General features: G+C 39.5%; 1 protein-coding gene across 3 annotated transcripts; it reads right to left on the minus strand.

Annotated features, from left to right (window-relative positions):
- Window positions 1–326: 326 nt before the first annotated feature.
- Window positions 327–15,682, minus strand: LOC100144919 (uncharacterized loc100144919). 3 transcript variants are annotated; one of them, NM_001126496.1, is given in 8 exon segments: window positions 329–638; window positions 641–723; window positions 1,279–1,459; window positions 5,977–6,071; window positions 6,162–6,288; window positions 8,766–8,977; window positions 9,342–9,475; window positions 15,566–15,627. In NM_001126496.1, coding segments are annotated over 7 exon segments (861 nt in total). In that variant the 5' UTR covers window positions 9,469–9,475; window positions 15,566–15,627; the 3' UTR covers window positions 329–602.
- Window positions 15,683–15,894: the final 212 nt, after the last annotated feature.

The following is a 15,894-nucleotide window of genomic DNA, read 5'->3' on the forward strand; positions in this document are numbered from 1 at the left end:
ATATATAGAGTATAAATGGCACAGTATAAGGCTGATTAGTAATTCAGATTCTCCTTACATCGCACTCTGAAACCAGTGCAATTAGCATCAAAATGTAATAATCAGCCCTGCAGCATCTAGCTTCTATGTGATCCTTATTTTCTCCTTGATGATTTACGATGACCCCTAGCTTCTCGACCCGCTGTGCACAACTTTGAAGGCCTGGATCATAATTGTAATAGAGATTCTCTAGACTTTAAGTAGTAAGTTTAGTAGATAAAACATGGTATTTCTACCCATATTTGTTTTTAGGGCTTAGTTCTCCTTTATTAACTTAACAACAAATATATATAAACAAGACACCTTTATTTATCATACTAAAAGTTAATTTTGAGACATATTATAATAATATGCAGCCAGTGGTTCTCCAGATACTGCTGATCTGTATCTCCCAGCATCCTAGCCGGTTTTATGGCTTTCATATTGCAGAGGCCTAGAACTTTCCTTTCTGTGATGTCACACTGTCCTTATTTATCTTTAGAGCAAAGGTACATTCAAAAGTTATTTATTGCTGTTTCCCTTTGAACTGATAAATATCTAAAGTCGTGCCAGCTGAAAATAGTTCAAATCAGTTCTAGTCCCATGGTAGCTTCACGCCAATATCTGCCATTTTCTCCTTGAAGACTTTGTCAAAATACTCGCTCTGAGCAACGGTGAAATGATTCTTCCAGTCCCCAGCGATTCCTGCAATGAAATTATAAATAAGATAATGTTTTTATTTACTGGATTTTAGTTAGTATTAGAATGGCTTATAGTTTTGGTTTCTCATAACTTCTCCAAACAAATTTGGTGGTTCTTAAACAATAAAGAACTTTGCAATTATCTTACATTAAAGGGGAACTCTGGCTTCTGAACAAAAAATTTATTAAAGAACACCACATAACACTGAAACCCCTAATATACCTATCACTGTAATCTGTTCCTTCAAAAAGTAGGAATAAATACAATTTTATATGCCGAAATCCAGCGGCAAAACAGGTCCAAATTACCCTAGCAAACAATCTTTGATTCAGATGAGAGACTGGGATATTAATAGAAGATGGACTGAATAGAAAGGTAAGTACTAAAAAAGTAGCAATAACAATAAAATTGTAGCCTCACAGAGCAATAGTTTTTTGTCTTTTGGGGTCAGTGACCCCCATTTGAAAGCTGGAAAGAGGCAGAAGAGAAAGGCAAATAAAAAGTATAAAAAGAATTAGCAATATATAACAAAGTATCCCTTTAATATAGGTAACTGACCTTTTCTCATAAATCGGTTCTGCGTCTGATCCATGATTTTCTCAGGCACGAGAGAAAAATTAGCCATTCTGTTGTCTTTCATGATATGAAAGGAGACATTTTCCATAACAGAATCAAGAGCTGCTTCATCCAGCTCCTTCCCAATGAAGGCACAGATCCTTTTCAGAGTTCCACGCAGGTCCTTCAATAGATGCACATTTAAACAGATGAGAACTGATTAATAATGATATATATATATTTCTTAAGGCTTAGCAAGGGTAGTAGTGATGCTGCTCTGCAATGTACCAATTATCACATAGAGATTAAAGCCTACCTACTGTGCCAATAATAAAGACATACAACCATACAGTCATTCTTGCTTATGCCCCGTACTTGCACAGAACTGATTCAGATTTATTGCATGTGTCCACCGTTGATTCTATAAGTTTATAGCAAACTGGGGCTACCTAATTAACCCCAAAACCAACCACTTTAGGCTGATGCCACACGCGGCGTAGGGCTGATTTTTTCGGCAAGCGGAAAAAAACGCTTGCCGAAAATCCAGCCCTACGTCTGCTACTTGTGCCTGCACCCGAATGAATGGGAGACTTTGCATTCTCTCGCGTTTTTATGCGTATATCGGCTACATGTGCCTGCACCTGAGAGTATTCCATTGATTCGGGTGCAGGCAATTCGGATTGGAAAACGAACATTTGGCGACTTTTTTGTATTTTTTGGGTTTTTTTCATCGCCGTTATGACTTTTCCGTAAATTGTTGCGTCTTTTTTGGAACCGTTACGACTTGCGCGAATTGTCGCGACTTTCGTATTGAGAGCTCGAAAAAGTCGCAACAATTTGCGAAAAAGTCGCAAAGTATCGATCATTACGAAAAAAACGCATTCGGACGCTTTTCGGACGTTCGTGGATTAGTAAATGTGCCCCTAACTGTTACACCTAGGGCCAGAAGGTATAGTGGGGAAAGTTATGGAAAGCCCCATTTTCATCCATTTACAGGTATCCAATAATTTTGTTTTGCCAAACAATATGGATTTGTGCCACTTAGTTACCATCAAGTACAAGGTAATGTTTTATTATTACAGAGAAAAGGGAATCATTTAACCATGAAATAAACCCAATAGGGCTGTTCTGCCCCCAATAAGGGGTAATTATATCTTAGTTGGGATCAAGTACAGGTACTGTTTTATTATTACAGAGAAAAGGGAATCATTTAACCATTAAATAAACCCAATAGGGCTGTTCTGCCCCCAATAAGGGGTAATTATATCTTAGTTGGGATCAAGTACAGGTACTGTTTTATTATTACAGAGAAAAGGGAATCATTTAACCATGAAATAAACCCAATAGGGCTGTTCTGCCCCCAATAAGGGGTAATTATATCTTAGTTGGGATCAAGTACAGGGTAATGTTTTATTATTACAGAGGAAATCACTGAAAAAATAATTTCCTTAAATTAAGTTTATGCAAAATCACATTTTTATATCTCTGAGCTTTCCGAATAACAGATTTCTAAATAAAAAAAAAAAAAGTCTTCCTGACTAATCTAGAAAACATTTCACCCCTCATTTGAGTGTCGTCTTCAGTTCAACTTGTTTATTAATGACCTGGAGGGGGGCATAGACAGTACTGTTTCTATTTTTGCTGATGACACAAAATTGTGCAAAACTATAAGTTCCATGCAGGATGCTGCCGCTTTGCAGAGCGATTTGACAAAATTAGATAACTGGGCAGCAAAATGGAAAATGAGGTTCAATGTTGATAAGTGCAAAGTTATGCACTTTGGTAGAAATAATATAAACGCAAACTATCTACTGAATGGTAGTGTGTTGGGGGGATCCTTAATGGAGAAGGATCTAGGGGTTTTTGTTGATAACAAGTTGTCTAATTCCAGGCAGTGTAATTCTGTGGCTACTAAAGCAAATAAAGTGCTGTCTTGTATAAAAAAGGGCATTGACTCAAGGGATGAGAACATAATTTTGCCCCTTTATAGGTCCCTGGTAAGGCCTCACCTTGAGTATGGGGGGCAGTTTTGGGCTCCAGTCCTTAAGAAGGATATTAATGAGCTGGAGAAAGTGCAGAGACTGCAACTAAACTGGTTAAGGGGATGGAAGATTTATGAGGTGAGACTGTCGAGGTTGAGGTTGTTTTCTCTGGAAAAGAGGCGCTTGCGAGGGGACATGATTACTCTGTACAAGTACATTAGAGGGGATTATAGGCAGTTGGGGGATGTTCTTTTTTCCCATAAAAACAATCAACGCACCAGAGGTCACCCCTTTAGATTAGAGGAACGGAGCTTCCATTTGAAGCAGCGTAGGGGGTTTTTCACGGTGAGGGCAGTGAGGCTGTGGAATGCCCTTCCTAGTGATGGGGTAATGGCAGATTCTGTTAATGCCTATAAGAGGGGCCTGGATGAGTTCTTGAACAAGCAGAATATCCAAGGCTATTGTGATACTAATATCTACAGTTAGTACTAGTGGTTGTATTTATAGTTTATGTATGTGAGTGTATAGATTGGTAGGTGTGGGTTAGGTGTGCTGGGTTTACTTGGATGGGTTGAACTTGATGGACACTGGTCTTTTTTCAACCCTATGTAACTATGTAACTAATGATGAGCGGCAAGTCCAGTTGCTTTAGACATATTACTACTAGAGACCCTGTACTGTATATCATGAATGAAAACTTCCCTAGACTTGTATTCCCTTCCTCAGCCAAAGCATGGTGCTGCTAGGCCGGCCTAGTGTTGTACGTGACACAAAGCACTAACTCTTATTTGGGTAATTAACTCTAGAACCGCTCCCTGTATGCCGCATCACTAATTTGCCTGTAATTATTTTGTTTTGGCAGATCCCTGTATATCAATTACTGCTTATCAATGACCTTGCTCTCTTTACAAACGCATTTTGAGCTTGCTCAGTACTCCCTGTATGCAGGCTAAGGCTGCCCTGCTAGCTGCCAGGGTTTCAGTCTCATGCAGAAATATTTCTGCCTTAATGTGAACCTCACAATGCAGCAAATTATCATGCTCTTTATAATATACATAGGCGCAAATTTTTTGCTAATAAATTAGTAAACCACCAACCTCTCTCTCTCTCTGTGTATATATATTAATGTAAGGGTACATAGGCAGATTCAAGCTGCAGATTTGGCATCCCCAGAGTCGGCAGGTTATCTACCCTTGTGCAGGGCCCTTCGATGGGCCTGCCTGACCACTATCTGGCCAACAATAACACAAGAAAAAGGGAAAGTTGTGCTCAACCACTAAATTGTAAACCATTAGCCGGGGGTGCAATGAGGCTGTGACCACAAAATACATATAAACAACCGCAAAAAATCCTCTGCACTCACCCATTATCAATATGTAGAGATAGCACATTAGGACATTTCTGTGCATTCAGCTACTAAGAAATGCCTTCCCTCCCCACCTCAAAAAGAGGGATTGTTTGTCCGTACATTGCAATATACTTCAAGCTGGCCAACTACGTCACAGTCATCCCTTCTGGCCAGTCCTACCCTAACTGACCTATATAAGTACAGGTATAGGACCCATTTTCCAGAATGCTCGGGACCAAGGGTATTCCGGATAAGGGGTCTTTCCATAATTTGGATCTCCATACCTTAAGTCTACTAAAAAATTAATAAAACATTAATTGAACCCAATAGGATTGTTTTGCATCCAATAAGGATTATTTATATCTTAGTTGGGATCAATTACAAGGTTCTGTTTTATTTCTACATAAAAAAAGGAAACCAGTTTTAAAATTCTGAATTATTTGCTTATAATGGAGTCTATGGGAGATGGGCTTTCCGTAATTCAGAGCTTTCTGGATAACGGGTTTCCGGATAAGGGGTCCGATACCTGTAATTTAAGATTAGTACTGAGCAAAGGGACTAAGTTTTACCTGCAACATGCTTGCTTATAAGGTTAAAACCCCCATATAGTTGCCCTTTTATTGGCTCCATTGGGATCACCTGACTGTAGCTGGGAATAGTGGGGGCTACAACATGGAGCTGGCCACTGCTCCTGTATAAACAATAACACAAGAAAAAGGGAAAGTTGTGCTCAACCACTAAATTGTAAACCATTAGGCGCAATGAGGCTGTGACCACAAAATACATATAAACAACCTCAAAAAATCCTCTGCACTCAGCCACTATCTGGCCAAAACTTAGCAAGATATTGATCATGCAGGTTTAAAAATCCTGTTGGGGTAAGGACTGCACCGTTTCATTCCCTACCGGCATTTTCATTCCTGGCCTGCATTTCCATGGCTGCGATCTAATCAGCTTGATTGTGCCCACCTCAAGGTGAGCACATCTGGGAAAGCTGTCAGGAGGTGGTGGTAGCTCCAGGGTTTCCCTGTATAAATAGGTGCAGGAGTGCTCATTTTGGTACTGAAGGCAGAAAGGACTAAGTGGAAGAGCGCATTTTGATGCAACTACTTGGGTTTACAATGAGATTTTACTTACTTTTTACAGGGACTTCATGACAGTGACATGGCTTAAAAGATCATGAAAAAGGGTTTAGGGTGATGGCCCACAGGGAGATACCACGGGGGACTAATCTCCCCAATATATCTTTCCACTGGCAATGGAGATTCATTTTATTGCTGGTTGGAAGGTATTTTGGGGAGATTAGTTGCCCACGGTAGCCAATATTTAACCGTGGGCCATCACCCTTATGGAAGAAAATGATCAGTTTACCTTTTGAAGGTCCTCGTATGTGTTGAATAGGAAGTTGTCTGTTCCGACCAGCTCCAACCATCCTTTGACGTGGTCAAACCAAGAGCCGTAGGGTACTGCATGATATTTTGAAAATAACATGAGCTCAGACTTTTTTTTATAACTTTAAAAGTAGAAAATATATAATCTCATTGTCTTGAACTTACAGTTGCCTGATAGGAAATTTTTCAGAAAGTCGTCAAAACTCTCAGGGTACGCAAAGAACTTGTTTATCTTAGAGAAATGATAGAACGAGACAGCAACATCTTTTGGGTGTCTGGCTGTGTAAATAACCTGGAAAAAGTGTTTTAAAAAAATCCATTAAAATTGTATGTAGATTTAAATCTAATATTGAAAAGCATTGCTGCCTCCCAAGCACCCAGGGGGCTCCTCACCCAAAACATGGATTTTTAAACCAACTTTCAAATATTCATTTATGACCAATGTGCAATAGTGTTAAAGTTATTTATAAATATCATTTCTATTAAAAGCAATATCTGTCTGTTTATATTTTTTTCACTCTTTAAACAATGTTGCAAGCCAGTTAATTAAAAAGATCTGGAGTAGACATTGTGTTAAATGGCACCTATCACATAACATTTGTTTCCCCACTAGAGGCTTAGGCTACCAAAGTCCACTCTCTAGATGGGTAAACCTGGCATTTCAAGTACACATAGACCAGGGGTCCCCAACTTTTTTTTACCCGTGAACCACATTCCAATGTAAAAAGAGTTGGGCTGCAACACAAGCATGAAAAGTTGCCAGGTGCCAAATAAGCGATGTGATTGGCTTTCTTGGTTGCCCCTATATGGACTGGCAGCCTACAGGAGGCTCTGTTTGGCAGTACAACTGGTCTTTGTGCAACCAAAACTTGCCTCCAAGCCAAGAACTCAAAATTAAGCACTTGCTTTGGGGCTCCAGGGAGCAACAGCCAAGGGGTTGGTGAGCAACATGTTGCCCCTGAGCCACTGGCTGGGGATCACTGGTGTAGAACTGTGTGCGAGACATGCAACTCGTGAAGGAAGCAGCACTAATCTTCTTTAGGAGGCAAAATTTTGTTTGCTTCAGCCAGATGATCAGCTATTGGTGATGCATCAAGTCAGACTTAAAGCCATACTGTTCTTTTGTATCCATGCAAAGAGAAGGCTCTACTGGAAGATAGAGTCTTATGGATTTTGTGATGTGAATGATCTGCAAGATGATATGTAGTTCCTAGTCTGTCAATGACCATATTACATAAGGAATGCAGGAAGTTCCTGAGTTCACCAGGTTGTCATATTAGAACTAGATGTCCTAGGGATTCAAGGAGCACCGAAAGACTTCACATGGTTTAATAGCACAGATACAGCCTAATAGTTCCTAGCCATATATCCAAACTTGCAGACAGCCCGTTTCGATCTTCTTAGATCTCATCAGTGCACCAGTGGTTCTAGATACTGGAGGTCATTTGGGGTAAAAGAAGATTATTTATTAGGGGTTCCGTGGGATTCTGACGAGTCAGAATAATCAGACAAAGGATTGGGAGGGCATATATGTGAAAAAAACAAATAATAGTGCAATATTGTTTAAATAACAGATCTATAGAGATAAACGCAAACACCAAATAGATGTGTAAAAAGGCTTTTTCACTTTGTGTGAATCACCCTGTGCAGTAGTACAAAATGCTCACCAGATGGCGATGGGTAGTTAGCCCAAAGTATATCCAAAGTTAGATTGTGGGCACAAACAGGAGAAAAAACAGCAGATAGTGCAAGATCATTTATTACATTTATCCATTTTATTTTAGAAATTTTATGTAATAAATGATCTTGCACTATCTATAGATCTGTTGTTATTTAAACAATATTGCACTATTATTTGTTTTTTGTTTTTTTCACATATATGCACTCCCGTTATACTGCTGTTTATACGTTTGGAACCCAGCCAGAGGGGTTGTCTTGAGGTGGAGCAGCAAGTTTACTTTTTCATCACTACTACTTATTGTACACTATTGGATAAAAGCGCTGAGGACCTGGTATTGTATATATCGCACAACAAAGGATTGGGAGGGTTTGTTTTTTTTATACCAAGGCTCTGCAGAGGGGAGTACAGGGAGTTTAACCATATGGGTACAGCAAAGCCTTGAGAAAGAAAGGGGAGTTTTAGGTGGGTTGTGCTTGCAGGTGTGCTCTGCAACAGTAAAACAATAACGCAGTGCTTAGTAGCTGATAAGACCCACTCTGGAGATGTAACCAAGAATGCAGGCTGACCACTGAAGGGATGCACAAATCTGCAGATTCACCAATTACACATAATCGGCCACAGGGACATGAAGGAGTCATTTGCACATCTCTGTCTATAATGCCATAAGTGACAGTCAAAGCCTTTCATTTTTGGTTTGAAGGCAGTGCTATATGTGCAGCATTAGGCATGTGAATACCTTCTGTATTAAAAAGGCTCTATGTCTCTTGTTTTGCATTTGAGAAGGCTTCTTGGGCTCCTTTCAGCCCCTCTCACCCTAACCTAATATGGTTCTTTCGCTAGGGATTCAAGGAGGAAAGTGTTTAATTCAAAAGCCTATGTGTGGTAGAACTCCTACAAATTCCATGAGCCCTCCCTGTATCCATACGATTCACAAGGATACTTCCACATATCTGTCTCTTACTCATACCATTTTATGAGTAAACCTACACAGAGCCCCCAGAGCCAATAGTGGGCTGTTTTCTATAACATTTTCATGTCTATTATGAAAATATAACTGAATAAGGAACAAATTTGAAGTTTTCCCTTACCTTTGCCTTCGAGTTGGTGAAAGATTTGCAAAACAATTGCCTGGGTAGATGGCTGGATAAATATCTCCGCCTGTCCTGAATTTTCTTTATCGTTTCTTCACTGTCTTGAATTTCAATCCAAGGTACCCTGCTCCAGTTGGGAGTTTCTTTAGACCAGGTTGGATCACCATTGGTGTGAATAAGACTTAAGATTTCTATCATCCATGTGGTTCCTAACAGATATTATATACATATTACTAGCACATAAGAACATTTTCACTTGCCAAAACATGCTGCAGTGAAGAGCAATACAGCAAAGTTCACTTATCTACAGATTGAATACATTTCTCCCATACAAGATATAGCTCGATCTCTTCTTTTACATAAAAAAGTCAAGAAACAGAACAGTCTTCCCCGGATTTAATTCTAATTGCTCTTCAAGAGCTCAGAAGCCCCAACTTTGCCAAACTGTCTGTTCCCAAAAACCATGATTTAGCACATATGCTATTGTTATGCATTATATGAAAGGAAGTAGAAAATGTCATCCCTCCCACCCCCGTGTGAAGACAGAAATAGAGAAATAATATTCCTGGATACCTGACTTAGGGTAAGTGACATTAAAGACATCATCATCCAGAACTTGGAGTTCATTCCCAGCAAACTCTAGGTCCTTGACGGTGGTGGCAGGAAAGCGGTATCCCCTGTATTCGACACACTCCGCCATGTTGGGCCTTAAGGAAATGTCAAAACTGCTGTCAGAGTAGTCTCAACTTTCTTACATAGAAAAAATACCATTTTATAGTTTTGAACCTCACTAATCAGCCTAAACAGAGATGGCAAATAACTTGTGTTCAGTGTTTACAGATAGTTTCCATAATACTCAATGGGGATCAGTGTGGGTGATTTGGAAGATTTTTCCACTAGATGAAATACTTTTTTTTTTTTTTTTTTTTACAGATGGAGAAACAATTTTATTATATTGGAGCCCATTTAAGGGATTCTGTCATAGAAAAACATGTTTTTTTTAACGAAACGCATCAGTTAATAGCACTCCTACAGAATCCTGCATTGAAATCCATTTTTCAAAAGCGCAAACAGATTTTTATATATTTAATTTTGAAATTTAATGTGGGACTAGACATGTTCTTAGATTCCCAGGTGCTCTCAGCCAAAAGACTAAGAAACTTCAGTCTCGGTTTACTGCTGTGCTGCAAGTTGGAGTTATGTCAACCCTTCCATTCCCCCCCCCCCCCCCAGCAGCCAATCAGCAGAACAATGGGAAAACAACAATAGAAGCTCCCTGACACCTGCATTGCTAAAAAAAATGCTCCCATGCTCTACCTAGTGGTAGTTATGAGAATAGCACTCAGTAGTAAAAATCCAAGTCTGGCTCAGCCACTTACACTGACTCCTCCGCTTACACTGTAGCTTATCTAAAAAGTAGTTCCATTGTGAAGTGCTGGCTCCTTCTGAAAGCTCAGGATCAGGTAAAATTCACTGAAATGGTGTCTACATACATACATACATACATACATACATACATACATACATACATACATACATAATACACTATATTACAGCTGATTCAAAATACACTTTTTTAAATTGAATAAAGTCGCATATCGAATGCTCGCTTATTTATTAATGTGGTAGACACGTGAATAAAAAAAATACTCAAAGTTTCACATTTACAAACTCTAATAAATCTCAAACTCGAATAGAACATATGGCTTGACTTTTCCTAGGGCAACTCCCATTGACTTCTATAGAAACTCGCAAGCTTTTAGATAGCAAAGTTATACACTTAATAAATACCAGACATCAGAGTTTTCAAAACATAACTGGAATTCTAGTATTTTTTAACCACAAAAAACTCAAATCGAGAAAAAAAATCATCCCCTTATCAAGTCGAGATTGGCAGTTTCATAAAAACTTGGAACGATAAAATGAATCTGAATGGCTTCAGCAAACAGTGTATTAAAAATAAGAGTCTTAATCCAACTCAGTAACTGATGTCCAGTAAAAACAATGGTATTCAGTATAAACATATTAAATATATTATGAGAAAAAATCCACATACAACGAAAAAAATGTACAAAAGAAAAAAACAACTTATTATTTATGTATGCATGTACATATATTATTATTAGCAAGTATATATAAATTTGAAGCATGTCCTATATATATTGCTATACACGAGTTGATACTTACTAGTGAAGGAATTCAAATGATGGCAGAGTGTGTACAGACAATGCCTTAAATAATTTGTTAATGAACAATCAAATGGTTAAAGATTAACCGAGGGTAAAAAAAAAAAAAAAGCCTTAAAAACTAAACTTTGACCTGTGACCTCTCTGCAGAGGTTCCAGATAAAAGGTGAAGAGATAAACCCCCAGAATGAAGCAGGTAGGCAAGTAATGCAACTACTTGTGTAACACGCCTGGTGATGGTTGCCAAGGAACTCTCTAGATGTTGTACATATGACATGGAAGAAACTTATCATATAGATCTTTAAGAACAAAATGGGATCTGCAAAATGAGGATCTCCATCATATCCCGAGCAACACCATGGCCTCACAGCAAATGCATATTGTAAATGAAATGTAGATACAGTGGAGGAAATTATTATTTGACCCCTCACTGATTTTGTAAGTTTGTCCAATGACAAAGAAATGAAAAGTCTCAGAACAGTATCATTTCAATGGTAGGTTTATTTTAACAGTGGCAGATAGCACATCAAAAGGAAAATCGAAAAAATAACTTTAAATAAAAGATAGCAACTGATTTGCATTTCATTGAGTGAAATAAGTTTTTGAACCCTCTAACAAAAAAAGACTTAATACTTAGTGGAAAAACCCTTGTTTGCAAGCACAGAGGTCAAACGTTTCTTGTAATTGATGACCAAGTTTGCGCACATTTTAGGAGGAATGTTGGTCCACTCCTCTTTGCAGATCATCTCTAAATCCCTAAGGTTTCTGTCTCTGTGCAACTCTGAGCTTGAGCTCCCTCCATAGGTTTTCTATTGGATTAAGGTCCGGAGACTGACTAGGCCACTCCATGACCTTAATGTGCTTCTTCTTGAGCCACTCCTTTGTTGCCTTTGCTGTATGTTTTGGGGCATTGTCGTGCTGGAACACCCATCCACGACCCATTTTCAGTTTCCTGGCAGAGGGAAGGAGGTTGTCGTTCAGGATTTCACGATACATGGCTCCGTCCATTTTCCCATTAATGCGAATAAGTTGTCCTGTGCCCTTAGCAGAAAAACACCCCCAAAGCAAAATGTTTCCACCCCCATGCTTGACGGTGGGGACGGTGTTTTGGGGGTCATAGGCAGCATTTTTCTTCCTCCAAACACAGCGAGTTGAGTTAATGCCAAAGAGCTCTATTTTGGTCTCATCAGACCACAGCACCTTCTCCCAGTCACTCACAGAATCATTCAGGTGTTCATTGGCAAACTTCAGACGGGCCTGCACATGTGCCTTCTTGAGCAGGGGGACCTTGCGAGCCCTGCAGGATTTTAATCCATTGCGGTGTAATGTGTTTCCAATGGTTTTCTTGGTGACTGTGGTCCCTGCTAATTTGAGGTCATTAACTAACTCCTCCCGTGTAGTTCTAGGATGCTTTTTCACCTTTCTCAGAATCATTGACACCCCACGAGGTGAGATCTTGCGTGGAGCCCCAGAGCGAGGTCGATTGATGGTCATTTTGTGCTCCTTCCATTTTCGAACAATCGCACCAACAGTTGTCACCTTCTCTCCCAGCTTCTTGCTAATGGTTTTGTAGCCCATTCCAGCCTTGTGCAGGTCTACAATTTTGTCTCTGACATCCTTGGACAGCTCTTTGGTCTTTCCCATGTTGGAGAGTTTGGAGTCTGCTTGATTGATTGATTCTGTGGACAGGTGTCTTTTATACAGGTGACTAGTTAAGACAGGTGTCCTTAATGAGGTTGACTAATTGAGTAGAAGTGTCTAACCACTCTGTGGGAGCCAGAACTCTTAATGGTTGGTAGGGGTTCAAAAACTTATTTCACTCAATGAAATGCAAATCAGTTGCTATCTTTTATTTAAAGTTATTTTTTCGATTTTCCTTTTGATGTGCTATCTGCCACTGTTAAAATAAACCTACCATTGAAATGATACTGTTCTGAGACTTTTCATTTCTTTGTCATTGGACAAACTTACAAAATCAGTGAGGGGTCAAATAATTATTTCCTCCACTGTATTCTAATGTCAATCAGTTTGCGGGGTTAGAAAACTGCAGGGGGTAGGAACGTCTATGCAAAGCACATACATACTCTAGTCCCCAATTCCATGTATTTTAGTCTGAACGACCTGACTCAAAGAATCTCTGCATCTTAAGGACCCTGATCCATGTCTGACCCGCTAGAAAGTAGGGGTTCCCAGGTACAATAGGTAGAACACATCTTTTCGTTAACAACAGGGCATTCCCACAAATAAAAATAAGGTTCTGCTTTCCCCTCTTCACAAACTGGATAGGATTGTGCTTCTAGTTAAGGATGGTGCCAAATCTCTTTTTATTTGGACTTCCAGCCCAGAGTGTGGTTCTATGTTCTTCCCCTCAGTGAGGGTTTTTGTAGGGAGTCTTCAAGGGTTCAAATTAAAACCGCTAGCCAGAGGGACAGCCGAGCAGTTCCCATTAATTTATTTTGCCCCTCTAGACACAAGGTGGACACAAGACGCAAAAAGTGGAAACCCTAGTTGCAAGGTTGAAAAATTGGCACCACTCCCATTCCCTCACTGATGGCTGATGTGATGAGAGCAAAGGGCAAAGGGCAGGGCATTGGTCAGAGAAGGGACAGAGCAAGGCAAATATTGTACAGAGTTAACTCAAAAGCACAGAGCAATCACTGCTGATAAAAGAGACAGCCTTTAGATTCATAGTGATACAGCAGAACTAAAGCTGAAAAGGGCATTGGGTACATCAGGTTCTCAATGAGGGCAGCTCTCATTAGATGGCAGTGACCCAGCGGAAATGGGTTATGACACACATTTTGCAACGCTGAGCACTCCATTTTTTTTTTTTAAACTCTGTTTGCATAACTGATAATCCCAGTTTTAGCCAATCATAAAGGTGAAATCATACTTGTGTTTGGTTCTTCTGACACAAGTCTTTTGCATCTGTTGACCTAAACTTATACGGGAACCCTAGAATCAGTGTCATGTTGGGGTTGGCAGAAGCTTCAAGGTTCCTCATCAGCAATAGGAACTTACTTACGGTTCAGCAGAAAAGACAGAATGGACAAAATGGCACAACTATAAAGAAGGGGCCCGGGGCTGGTTGGTTTGAGTGGAGAGGAAAAGAAAATAGAAGTGCAGTGAGAACAGCAGCCATGTGAGTGTACATGGATTTATATAGACCTTTCTGATAAAGCTTACATGGTTTTAATCTTTCCTTCTCCATTTATATATTTACTATATACAAACGGTATATTGTCTTTTTAAATTTAAGCCTCCTGTAGTGGTCTAATCTTTGATGCAGCCCCCCCTTACCATATCTCAAGAATACATTACTGAATAAGTCATCCTGTGATAGTTCCAAGAATATCATATTAATATATATATATGATATATAGGATATATACAGATAGGGTGCCATTTTTCTAGACAAGAATACCAGTATTTCTAAATTTTCATCTTTTGACCTATTAATAACTAATAATAACATATGTTTTACCAGCCAGGTATGAAACTTACGAGAGCTAATAATTCTTTATAACAGAGCTCTCCCTCTTTTCTCCCCAGGTTGACTGGACTGAAAACAATATTTGGAACAGTAAATAGGTATTCACTCCAAATCTCACCCTTATTAACCCCAACACACTATCTTCTGCCCTTCCCTTCTTTGGGCCTGTCTGGGGGAGGGGCAACACAACAGTTTGGGAACCTCTGCAATAGGGGATATTGATTATAAAGGAAGACCTTGCTTCAAATATAAAGGTCATCTGACCTCAAAATAATCAATTCTCATATGACCTAAACCCAGTTCCTGATGTAAAGTAGAGGGAGATTCTCTACAATATTCTCCAAAACAGCCCTGCACCTCAGGTTTCTGAGCATATTTTATAGACTTTGATTGAGAATTGTTCATTCTTTACTTTGACTCCTTAATAAATACCGTACCAGTTGTGACCTAGGTCTAAGCTGCAGGATAAAAGTCTAACAAACACAAAGCAATTGCATGTATACATTAGTTCATTATGCTTTATACAAAAATAAAGGCAAACTTACAGTAGGAAGAAGGAAGGATCGCTTGGTGAATATAACAAATCTCCAGGTACACTGGGCCCCTTCTCAGCTGTGAGACAGTCCCCCACCGACTTTATATAAAAGATACTTTGTGTTCCAGTAATCTTACCCACACAATCCACACAGCCAAGACTTGCCCTTCTTTGTACGTAGGTCACATATCAAAACGGATCAAGTTCTAAATACATTCCAGAGAAAGTTGAAAGCTTCTGTTGTTTAACCAGTTATATGGTGCTACCTTCTAGGTATCAGTCACATTATTGCCATAAAGCAGTGCTAGGCAACAATGTCTATGCAATGAACCATGCTTAATGGATGGATTTTAATAAAACAATAATGTCATACGGTTGTAAGCGAGACCAGACATACAGACAATTCTTTAGGTAAGTAAAGCCCATTTATTGAGTACACTAACCAACTCTGGTATCAGGTAGGAGCATAAGCAAAACAAAACCCTTGCTACACTTGGGCTCTAACTAATACATAGGGTGCTTTCCCTCTCTATTACCGGTCCCCTACTGGGATTGTTGGCTAAACCAAAAATACACACGGTACCTTGAGAATGTCCTTTTGTTAGGGAGAAAATAGCTGCAGCACAGATACTCACACACCAAGTTCAGTTCAGACTGACCCATCTACTCTCTCTCACTGCAGGCAGATCTAGCCTACTAATTATTCCCCAGGTGAGACTCCCTTGGGGAATTAACCCACTCAGGACCGCTATACATCAGGGAGTAGGAGATGAACCTAGGGGAAACATATCTCCCTTCAACCTGTTTTCCTGTTACCAGTTCACAGGGTCTATTCATATAGTATAGAAGGGGGTTCTAAAAGAAGCAACCAACAGAGAGATGTAGCTGACTGTCATTTCTAAACCCCTTTGT

This window comes from Xenopus tropicalis, chromosome 7 (assembly GCF_000004195.4).
Source record: "Xenopus tropicalis strain Nigerian chromosome 7, UCB_Xtro_10.0, whole genome shotgun sequence".
Taxonomy (NCBI): domain Eukaryota; kingdom Metazoa; phylum Chordata; class Amphibia; order Anura; family Pipidae; genus Xenopus; species Xenopus tropicalis.

Bases quoted from the DNA above. Each gene is read 5' to 3' on its own strand.
- LOC100144919 (XM_012966042.3), bottom strand. From the start codon at position 15,645: ATGGGTCAGTCTGAACTGAACTTGGTGTGTGAGTATCTGTGCTGCAGC. The intron at 9,476-15,565 runs GTACCGTGTGTA...CATTTCCTTAAG, and splicing joins AACAAAAGGACATTCTCAAG to GCCCAACATGGCGGAGTGTG. The intron at 6,289-8,765 runs GTAAGGGAAAAC...CACTTTTTCCAG, and splicing joins TCACCAACTCGAAGGCAAAG to GTTATTTACACAGCCAGACA.